The 11,843-nt window shown below is 45.6% G+C and overlaps 1 protein-coding gene across 16 annotated transcripts in view; it reads left to right on the forward strand.

The window, feature by feature from the left end:
* XDH (xanthine dehydrogenase) overlaps window positions 1–2,515 on the forward strand; it is a 181,965-nt gene extending 179,450 nt beyond the window's left edge. For all 16 annotated transcript variants that reach the window (XM_056568517.1, XM_056568518.1, XM_056568530.1 and 13 more), the window contains one exon: window positions 2,285–2,515. In XM_056568517.1, the coding sequence (XP_056424492.1) occupies window positions 2,285–2,335 (51 nt within the window). In that variant the 3' untranslated portion in view covers window positions 2,336–2,515. The remainder of the gene's footprint in view (window positions 1–2,284) is intronic.
* The last annotated feature ends 9,328 nt before the right edge of the window (window positions 2,516–11,843 follow it).

Here is an 11,843-nt window from a genome sequence, read left to right on the forward strand (position 1 = left end):
CTAGTGGGGATATTCACAAAATATGTACATTTTCGAACATTATTCACATTTCTGGAAAATAATAAATTGGCATCAATCTAATAGTCCGGCATCCAATGGTTCAATATAGCGGCAGTCAATGTGGTAAATTTGTAAATGTATGGTCTGATCTCAGTTGGACACAAATCAGATTGCTATCAGTCCAATAAATCGATCTGTCACTGACTTCAATATATGTATCACTGTTGTAATTGTTATGATCTCACCAAATCCTGGGAACGCCCGATGAGTACTGCTGTAGTAGTCTGCTGTGATGGTACAGGCAGCGATGTTAGAGCTGTCACCGATCCAGGGGTGCGCTTGGCGTAGCGCGTTATGTACCGGCCGTACTCCCCCTCTGTGATGGACAAGCAGATGCAGTGTTGGTATATCGTGGTGTCCCTCGTGGTGGATGAAATCCCGGCGGGGATAGTTCCCTCTACGGCAGGTCAGTTGTATAGTCCAAAGACTCGGACCGGACCAATGGTAAAGGACGGATGTTTGAATCAGTTCGTCTGAAACAGCAAATGCCGCTGTGCCGTGTTCACATCGGATGCCGGACTATTAGATTGATGCCAATTTATTATTTTCCAGAAATGTGAATAATGTTCTAAAATTTACATATTTTGTGAATATCCCCACTAGGGCCCAGTGGTGGTTTATTCCTATATCAGTGCCATGATATATATTTTATCATATTTTATTATATTTACATTTTTAATAAATTTTAATTCTATTTCAATTTTGCAATTCTTGAAATATCATTAGGCACCTTTTGTAGGTGAGATCTTGGAGGAGTGATTATATTCTATATTCTTTGATTTACAAATCTGTTTAACTTTCTGGCACCAGTACCCCTTTTAAAGGGGTACTACCACCCTAAACATCTTATCCCCTATCCAAAGAATAGGGGATCAGATGTCTGATCTCGGGGGTCTCGCCGCTGGGCACCCCCGCAGTATTGCATGCGGCACCCACCTGTATTTTGTCTGGAAGCGCTGGAGGGTCTGAGTCACGACTACGGGAACGGAAGTTCGTGACGTCAGGACTCCGCCCCCGTGTGATGTCATGCCCCCTCCTATAGACTTGCATTGAGATGGACGGGCGTGACGTCACATGGGGGCGGAGTCCTGACGTCACGAACTTCCGTTCCCGTAGTCGCGACTCAGACCCTCCAGCGCTTCCAGTTTTTCACCGGAGTACCCCTTTAAGAGCCAGCTAACTCAAAATGCATTGGTTTGTTCCTGTTCTGCTGTTATAACTTCTCTTACCATTAGGTACTAATGGACTCCCTAACTTTATAGCAGGAACAAACCAATGAGTTGTATGCTACCATAGCTGATTTACCATGATAAAGTGCTCAGCTGACTCGAAATGCGCTGGTTTGTTCCTGCTGGGCTGTAAGGGAGTCCTTTTAGTACATAATGGTCAGGGGTGATTTAACATCATAGGAGGGTAAAAAACAACAAGTTTTGAGCTACCTCAGTTGATTAACCCCAATTAAGAGCTCAGGTAACTCGAAACGCGTCGATTTGTTGCTACTAGACTATTAAATCATCGCCGACCACTATGTACTAAGTGTTTCCCAACCTGTGTGCCTCCAGCACTTGCAAAACTACAACTCCCAGAATGCCCGGACAGCCAACGGCTGTCCGGGCATGCTGGGAGTTGTAGTTTTGTAACAGCTGGAGGTCCACATTTTGGAGACCTAGGCCCTATGGTTTTAGGGGCTGCTCAATGCATGCAGGTTTATCTAGCTTTCCATTGAGCTCAGTGCCAGCTGTATACATACATATGCAGTGAGCTCCCTCTAGTGGTGACTGAAAGTCAGAATTATATAATTTAGCATAATTTAGCTCTGTAAAACTACAACTCCAAGAATGCTAAGCAGCAGGCGTCATGGTCTGGGAAGTGAATGGGAGACCAATAGCAATGCTCAGAGCAGTGTTTCCCAGCCAGGGTGCTTCCAGCTGTTGCATAACTACAGCTCCCAGAATGCTAAGCAGCAGGCATCATGGTCTGGGCAGTGAATGGGAGACCAACAGCAATGCTCAGAACAGTGTTTCCCAACCAAGGTGCATCCAGCTGTTGCAAAACTACAACTTCCATCATGCCCAAACAGCTAACAGCTGTCCCGGTATGCTGGTAGTTGTAGTTTTGCAACAGCTGGAGGCACACCGTTTGGAAAACACCGAGTTATACACAATGACTGTGAGGTATGCGAAAGTATCCAGTGATAAGTGTCCCCTGCATTGTTCCCCTGCAGTGTCCCGTACCTGAACCCGGAACGTTTAAACCTTGGTCTGTACGAGTCTAGAACCAGGGGAACATCCTGCACTTCTAGAGAGATGAAGAACAATGCGGCCGCTGCTGACGGATCTGTAGCAGAGAGGAGACAAATGACGGAACCCCTAAATGTCCTATATCTACCTGTATATGTGAGAAACAAATAATTTATTTTAATGTTATACATATCTATAATAAAACTTTACAATCAGTGAGAACATTCGTGGTCTCCGGTCATTGCTGTAGATCTTTCCAGAGACAACATTGTCCCTCCCAGGCTCCCATAGACCAACAATAGATTGACATCAATGTGAAACCTCTAGGGGCTGTGGAGGGGACGTGCATCCAGAGGAAGCCTGGGTGACCAGGTGACTAAATATTATCTCCATAGCTAATAAATGACGGCTAGACAGGGCCAGATTAAGGCTGCCTGGAAGACGGAGCACTTCATTATGATTCCTCTCCCCCCCCCCCCCCCCGACAGTTCCCCCACATTAGGTGCAGTATAGTTCCCCAGCATTGGTTGTAGTTCCCTCAGATTAGGTGCAGTATAGTTCTCCCCACATTAGGTTGGCAGTATAGTTCCCCGCACATTAGGTGTGCAGTACAGTTCCCCGCACATTAGGTGCAGTACAGTTCCCCCACATTGGATATGCAGTACAGCTCCCCCACGTTAGGTTGTCAGTATAGTTCCCCGACATTAGGTTGGCAGTATAGTTCCCCCTACATTAGGTGCAGTATAGTCCCCCACATTAGGTGCAGTATAGTTCCCCCACATTAGATAGGCAGTATAGTTCCCCCTACATTAGGTGCAGTATAGTCCCCCACATTAGGTGCAGTATAGTTCCCCCACATTAGGTGCAGTATAGTTCCCCCACATTAGGTGCAGTATAGTCCCCCACATTAGGTGCCGTATAGTACCCCACATTAGATGCAGTATAGTCCCCCACATTAGGTGCAGTATAGTTCCCCCAGATTAGGTTGGCAGTATAGTTCCCCACATTAGGTTGGCAGTATAGTTCCCCCACTTTAGATGCAGTACAGTTCCCCCACATTAGGTGCAGTATAGTTCCCCAATAGTCACGTAATGGCAATGGGTGAAATGTTTGCAGCCTGTAGATGTATGTTCCCCTTGCACTCTCTCCCCTTTGCCATTATTTGCTGCTGCCCGGGCGCTCCTTCTCCCCTCTCACAGCCGCAGATTCATAGACACAGAAAGAGAATCTGCAGCGGCATCCCCCTCCTCTCCCCTCCTCCTTGTCCTCTATGTACTGTATTAGTCCGGACAGGTTTTTTTCGTGACCAAGGAGGCTTCCCAATATTTACAGAGTCTGCAGACAGGGGAAGGGCTCCAGGCTACTGAGGTAGATGCCACAAAGTCCTGTTCTCTAAATGAAGACACAATCACAGGCAGAGAAGTACCCCAGGTTTTATTTTTCTCCCCCCATATCATGCACACTCACCATCATTACAGCACCATCAGTTTTATCCCAGCACAGCTGCATCCAATTAATGTAACTGGGTCGTGTGATCACCATTCTGACCCACAGAAAATCAATGTGCTTAATGTGTCAGTGGAAGTGATCAATCCTGGGTGAGCTGACTTAAAGGATATCATCATCAGCCATCAGACCCCTCCTGGTACCTTCCACATCCCTCCTCTCCCAGCTCTCTCTGTATACTGCTGATATCTCTATGGGATCAGTATATATAGTAGTAATATACCTCCCTCCCAGCTCTAGCTGTATACTGCTGCTATCTGTATGGAATCAGGGTATATAGTAGTTATACCCCTCCCCTTAAGCTCTATTTGTATACTGCTGCTATCTCTATGGGATCAGGATATATAGTAGTAATACACCTCCCTCCCAGCTCTAGCTGTATACTGCTGCTATCTGTATGGGATCAGGATATATAGTAGTTATACACCTCCCCTTAAGCTCTATCTATAAACTGCTGCTATCTCTATGGGATCAGGATACAAAGTAGTTCATAAAACACCTCAATTGTTATTATAGGTTAAATCACTTTGACCTCATGGTAATATTTCTCTAAAAAGGCACTTTAGACAAGCATCAAAACTGCACATAATGGGGGAGACTTATCAGAACCCGTCCAGAGGAAAAGTTGCTGAGTTGCCCATAGCAACCAATCAGATCACTTCTTTCATTTTTCAAAGGCCTTGTTAAAAATGAAAGAAGCGATCTGATTGGTTGCTATGGGCAAGTGGACAACTTTTCCTCTGGACAGGTTTTGATAAATCTCCCCCTATGTGAACTGACCTCAACCCACTTATAAGCCTAATCAGATCTCCTGAGAGAACTCCAGCACCAGCAGCCTAATTAGATGATCAGGTGCATTGGCCAGACTCTACCCTCTCTCTCTGCAAAGCCAGAGAATTCACTGGAAATGTAGGCAGCAATTAGGTAATCATTTCACTGATGGATTTGCATCGTGTAAGGCTGAAAAACTCCGTGCCTGCAACATCAGTTTAACAGGTAAGCACAAGAACATATACAAGAACTACTACATTCTGTAAAAATAGCCTATGCTTGAGCGATCACGATGCAGCCCCGGCATTCTGTGCTGGGTGCTGCCTCCGTGACGTTACGTCACGGTCGCCCCCTCGTGATATCACACCACGCCCCCTCCATTCATGTTTATGTGAGGGGGCGTGCTGCGTGACGTCTCGGAGGCAACGAACTGCACAGAATGCCGGGGGCTGCACAGAGATCGCAGGGGTCCCATCGGGACCCGTGCGATCAAACATCTTATCCCCTATCCTTTGGATAGGAGGTAAGATGTATAAGGCCGGAATACCCCTTTAAGAATGTTATTGTTTGCATTCCCTCAGATTAGGTGCAGTATAGTTCCCCAGCATTGGTTGTAGTTCCCTCAGATTAGGTGCAGTATAGTTCCCCCCACATTAGGTTGGCAGTAAAGTTCCCCATACATTAGGTTGGCAGTACAGTTCCCCGCACATTAGGTGCAGTACAGTTCCCCCACATTGGATATGCAGTACAGCTCCCCCACGTTAGGTTGTCAGTATAGTTCCCCCACATTACATAGTTAGTACGGTCGAAAAAAGACATATGTCCATCAAGTTCAACCAGGGAATTAAGGGGTAGGGGTGTGGCGCGATATTGGGGAAGGGATGAGATTTTATATTTCTTCATAAGCATTAATCTTATTTTGTTCCAGGAATGTATCTAATCCTGTTTTAAAGCTGTTAATTGTTCCTGCTGTGACCAGTTCCTGAGGTAGACTGTTCCATAAATTCACAGTCCTCACGGTAAAGAAGGCGTGTCGCCCCTTGAGACTAAACTTTTTCTTCTCCAGACGGAGGGAGTGCCCCCTCGTCCTTTGGGGGGGTTTAACCTGGAACAGTTTTTCTCCATATTTTTTGTATGGGCCATTAATATACTTATATACGTTTATCATATCCCCCCTTAAACGTCTCTTCTCAAGACTAAACAATTGTAACTCCTTTAATCGCTCCTCATAGCTAAGATGTTCCATTCCCCATATTAGTTTAGTCGCGCGTCTCTGCACCCTTTCCAACTCCGCAGTGTCCCTTTTATGGACAGGTGCCCAAAACTGAACAGCATATTCCAGGTAAGGCCGTACCAATGATTTATAAAGGGGGAGTATTATGTTCCTGTCCCTTGAGTCCATGCCTCTTTTGATACATGACAATATCCTGCCGGCTTTGGAAGCAGCAGCCTGACATTGTGCTATTCTGTAGTCTGTGATCTACAAGTCACCCAGATCCTTCTCTACCAGTGACTCTGCCAGTTTAATCCCCCCTAAGACATACGACGCTGCAGGTTATTAGTACCCAGATGCATAACTTTACATTTATCCACATTGAACCTCATTTGCCAAGTGGATGCCCAGACACTTAGTCTATCCAAGTCATCTTGTAACTTATGCACCTCTATATACACAGCCCCCCTCTATATACACATCCTCTATAGACTGTACTGTGCTACAAAGCTTGGTGTCATCTGCAAAGATAGAAACAGAGCTGTTAATACCATCCTCTATATCATTAATAAATAAATTAAACAACAGCGGGCCCAGTACTGAACCTTGGGGTACACCACTAATAACCGGGGACCAATCAGAGTACGAATCATTTACCACCACTCTCTGGGTACGATCCATGAGCCAGTGTTCAATCCAGTTACAAACTAAAATTTCCAAACCCAAAGACCTTAACTTACCTGTCAGACGTCTATGAGGGACAGTATCAAACGCTTTGGCAAAATCCAGAAACACTATATCCACAGCCATTCCTCTATATACAGAGCCCCCCTCTATATACACAGCCCCCCTCTATATACACAGCCCCCCTCTATATACACAGCCATTCCTCTGTCAAGGCTTCTACTCACCTCTTCATAAAAGCAAATTAGATTGGTTTGACAACTTCTATCCTTAGTAAACCCATGCTGGCTATCACTTATAATACAATTATCCCCTATGTATTCCTGTATGTAATCCCTTATAAGTCCTTCAAACAATTTACCCACAATGCACGTTAAACTTACCGGTCTATAATTGCCTGGCGAAGACCTAGAGCCCTTTTTGAAGATTGGCACCACATTCGCCTTGCGCCAGTCCCTTGGCACAATACCAGAGAATCTCTAAATATCATGAACAGGGGTACAGATATTACTGAACTTACCTCTCTAAGAACTCATGGGTGTAGTCCATCCGGTCCTGGGGATTTGCTTACATTTATATCACTTAACTTACCTTGTACCATCTCTACATTAAGCCAGTTCAGTACATTACATGATGTGTTACCAGCACTGACCTGTACATGATGTGTTACCAGCACTGACCTGGCCAATGTCAGCTCCTCCTTCCATAGTGTATACAGAACTAAAGAACCCATTCAGTAGCTCCGCCTTCTCTTGATCGCCTGTGACAACCTCCCCATTATCATTATTAAGGGGTCCTACATGCTCTGTCCTTGGTTTTTTTGCATTTATATGTCTAAAAAAATATTTAGGATTAGTTTTGCTTTCTTTGGCCACCTGTCTCTCATTTTGAATTTTTGCTGTTTTTATTACATTTTTACAGATTTTATTAAGCTCCTTGTACTGTTTAAATGTTATAGCTGACCCATCAGATTTGTATTTTTTGAAGGCTATTTTTTTGTTGTTTATTGCTCTTTTAACATCATGTGTCAGCCATGTAGGATTTAGTTTTAATCGTTTATATTTGTTCCCCTTTGGTATATATTTAGCTGTATAGTTATTTAGAGTTGATTTAAAGATGTCCCATTTACCTTCTGTATCAGTATTTGAGAACACCTCCCCCCAGTCTATGTCCTGTAGTGCAGCCCTCAGCCCAGGGAAATTTGCCTTTTTAAAGTTATATGTTTTTGCCTTCCCCGCCTGTCTTTGTTTTCTACATTTTAAGTCAAAAGTAACTATATTGTGGTCGCTATTCCCAAGGTTTTCCCGCACAGTTACATTACCAACCAGCTCTGCGTTGTTGGAAATGATCAGATCCAACAAGGCATCACTTCTTGTTGGGTCCTCCACAAACTGGCCCATAAAATTATCCTGCAATAAATTTAGGAATTGTCGCCCCTTTGTAGTTTTAGCCAACCCCGGACCCCAATCTATATCTGGATAGTTAAAATCTCCCATTATTACCACTGTACCTGCCCGGGCGGCCCTCTCTATTTGTTTATGAAGCTGAACTTCTATCTCTTCAGTGATATTAGGGGGTCTGTAGATTACCCCAAATATTATTTTTTCAGTATTTCCCTCCTTTTGTAATTCTACCCACAGTGATTCCACCTCCTCAGAATCATCACACACTATGGCATCGTTCACACTGACTTTCATACCACTTCTTACATACAGACAGACTCCACCACCTTTTCTGTTCATTCTATCCTTGCGAAACAATGTAAACCCCTGCAGATTGACAGCCCAGTCATGCGAGGAGTCCAGCCATGTCTCAGTGACCCCAACTATATCACCAGCCATGTCTCAGTGACCCCAACTATATCACCAGCCATGTCTCAGTGACCCCAACTATATCACCAGCCATGTCTCAGTGACCCCAACTATATCACCAGATATGTCTCAGTGACCCCAACTATATCACCAGCCATGTCTCAGTGACCCCAACTATATCAATATGTTCCTCCAGTATCAAGGCCTCAAGCTCCCCCATTTTATTTGCTAGGCTTCTGGCATTTGTGAACATACACTTTACATTTCCATCCTTTATGTTATTGGGGTTAATGGGATTCAAGGGTGTAAGTTTTATTTTCCTATGAAGCTTATTCCTATTAACTATTCTAACCCCTCCATCCGCTCCACCCCCAGGTACATTTATAATTCCCACCTCTCTATCTACACTATCTTCCCCCTCTTTGCTGTAGGTTCCCTCCCCCCAAGTCCCTAGTTTAAACACTCCTCCACCCTTCTAGCCATCTTCTCCCCAAGCAAAGCTGCACCCTCCCCATTGAGGTGCAGCCCGTCCCTGCGGTAGAGCCGGTAACCGACAGCGAAGTCAGCCCAGTTCTCCATGAACCCAAACCCTTCCTTCCTACACCAGCTTCTGAGCCACTTGTTTACCTCCCTGATCTCCGGCTGCCTCTCTGGTGCGGCTCGTGGTACTGGTAGTATTTCAGAAAAGACTACCTTGGAGGTCCTTGCCTTAAGCTTGCGGCCTAAGTCCCTGAAATCATTTTTAAGGACACTCCACCTACCTCTTACTTTGTCATTGGTGCCAATATGTACCATGACTGCTGGGTCCTCTCCAGCCCCGCCCAACAACCTGTCAACCCGATCCGCGATGTGCCGAACTCGTGCGCCAGGCAGACAACACACTGTTCGGCGATCCCGGTCTTTGTGACAGATTGCCCTGTCTGTCCCCCTAATAATTGAGTCCCCCACCACTAGTACCTGTCTGGCCTGCCCTGTACTCCTCCCTCCCTCTTTACTGGAGCAGACACCCCCCTGGCGGTCAGAGGTGGTATCCTGCTGCAGTTCTCCTAGCTCTGTAATGGCATCCCCCTCATCTGCCAAGCGGGCAAACTTGTTGGGGTGTGCCAGTTCAGGACTAGCCTCCCTGACACTTTTTCCCCTACCCCTCTTTCTAACTGTAACCCAGCTAACTGCCTGACTGTCCTGCAACTCCGTCCCACTGTCCTCCCCCACCTCTACTCCCGAGAGTGCCTGCTCAGTGAGCAGGAGACTCCTCTCCATGTTGTTAATGCTTCTCATTGTTGCCAGTCGCCCCTCTAGATGCAGGATCTGGGCTTCCAAACGGACAACTAGCACACATCTCGCACAACAATATGCACCCTCAAACTGTTGTTCAAGGATTGCATACATTGAACAGGATGTACATTGGACTGCATTTTCCAACATGGAGGCCATCTAGTAATGGGGATTTCACAAATGTACAGGAAAAAACAGACAGTCAAAATTACACTTAAAAATTTTTTGTAGACCTTGTGGGTTCAGAAATTAACACTCACAGCGATCTCAACCTCCTGCTTTCAAACTCCAGTTTTTGAAACTCCTCTTTCACGCCCCCTCTTACACAGCAACACTCAGAAAGAGCAAGCACATTAGGTTGGCAGTATAAATCCCCCTACATTAGGTGCAGTATAGTCCCCCACATTAGGTGCAGTATAGTTCCCCCACATTAGATAGGCAGTATAGTTCCCCCTACATTAGGTGCAGTATAGTTCCCCCACATTAGGTGCAGTATAGTTCCCCCACATTAGGTTGGCAGTATAGTTCCCCACATTAGATTGGCAGTATAGTTCCCCCACTTTAGATGCAGTACAGTTCCCCCACATTAGGTGCAGTATAGTTCCCCAATAGTCACGTAATGGCAATGGGTGAAATGTTTGCAGCCTGTAGATGTATGTTCCCCTTGCACTCTCTCCCCTTTGCCATTATTTGCTGCTGCCCGGGCGCTCCTTCTCCCCTCTCACAGCTGCAGATTCATAGACACAGAAAGAGAACCTGCAGCGGCATCCCCCTCCTCTCCCCTCCTCCTTGTCCTCTATGTACTGTATTAGTCCGGACAGGTTTTTTTCGTGACCAAGGAGGCTTCCCAATATTTACAGAGTCTGCAGACAGGGGAAGGGCTCCAGGCTACTGAGGTAGATGCCACAAAGTCCTGTTCTCTAAATGAAGACACAATCACAGGCAGAGAAGTACCCCAGGTTTTATTTTTCTCCCCCCCATATCATGCACACTCACCATCATTACAGCACCATCAGTTTTATCCCAGCACAGCTGCATCCAATTAATGTAACTGGGTCGTGTGATCACCATTCTGACCCACAGAAAATCAATGTGCTTAATGTGTCAGAGGAAGTGATCAATCCTGGGTGAGCTGACTTAAAGGATATCATCATCAGCCATCAGACCCCTCCTGGTACCTTCCACATCCCTCCTCTCCCAGCTCTCTCTGTATACTGCTGATATCTCTATGGGATCAGTATATATAGTAGTAATATACCTCCCTCCCAGCTCTAGCTGTATACTGCTGCTATCTGTATGGAATCAGGGTATATAGTAGTTATACCCCTCCCCTTAAGCTCTATTTGTATACTGCTGCTATCTCTATGGGATCAGGATATATAGTAGTAATACACCTCCCTCCCAGCTCTAGCTGTATACTGCTGCTATCTGTATGGGATCAGGATATATAGTAGTTATACACCTCCCCTTAAGCTCTATCTATAAACTGCTGCTATCTCTATGGGATCAGGATACAAAGTAGTTCATAAAACACCTCAATTGTTATTATAGGTTAAATCACTTTGACCTCATGGTAATATTTCTCTAAAAAGGCACTTTAGACAAGCATCAAAACTGCACATAATGGGGGAGACTTATCAGAACCCGTCCAGAGGAAAAGTTGCTGAGTTGCCCATAGCAACCAATCAGATCACTTCTTTCATTTTTCAAAGGCCTTGTTAAAAATGAAAGAAGCGATCTGATTGGTTGCTATGGGCAAGTGGACAACTTTTCCTCTGGACAGGTTTTGATAAATCTCCCCCTATGTGAACTGACCTCAACCCACTTATAAGCCTAATCAGATCTCCTGAGAGAACTCCAGCACCAGCAGCCTAATTAGATGACCAGGTGCATTGGCCAGACTCTACCCTCTCTCTCTGCAAAGCCAGAGAATTCACTGGAAATGTAGGCAGCAATTAGGTAATCATTTCACTGATGGATTTGCATCGCGTAAGGCTGAAAAACTCTGTGCCTGCAACATAAGTTTAACAGGTAAGCACAAGACATACACAAGAACTGCTACATTGTTATGTAAAAATAGCCTATGCTTGAGCGATCACGGTGCAGCCCCCGGCATTCTGTGCTGGGCGCTGCCTCCGAGACGTGATGTCACGGTCGCCCCCTCGTGATGTCACACCACGCCCCCTCCATTCATGTTTATGGGAGGGGGCGTGACGTCTCGGAGGCAACGAACTGCACAGAATGCCGGGGGCTGCACAGAGATCGCAGGGGTCCCATCGGGAC

This window comes from Hyla sarda, chromosome 3, assembly GCF_029499605.1.
Source record: "Hyla sarda isolate aHylSar1 chromosome 3, aHylSar1.hap1, whole genome shotgun sequence".
Taxonomy (NCBI): domain Eukaryota; kingdom Metazoa; phylum Chordata; class Amphibia; order Anura; family Hylidae; genus Hyla; species Hyla sarda.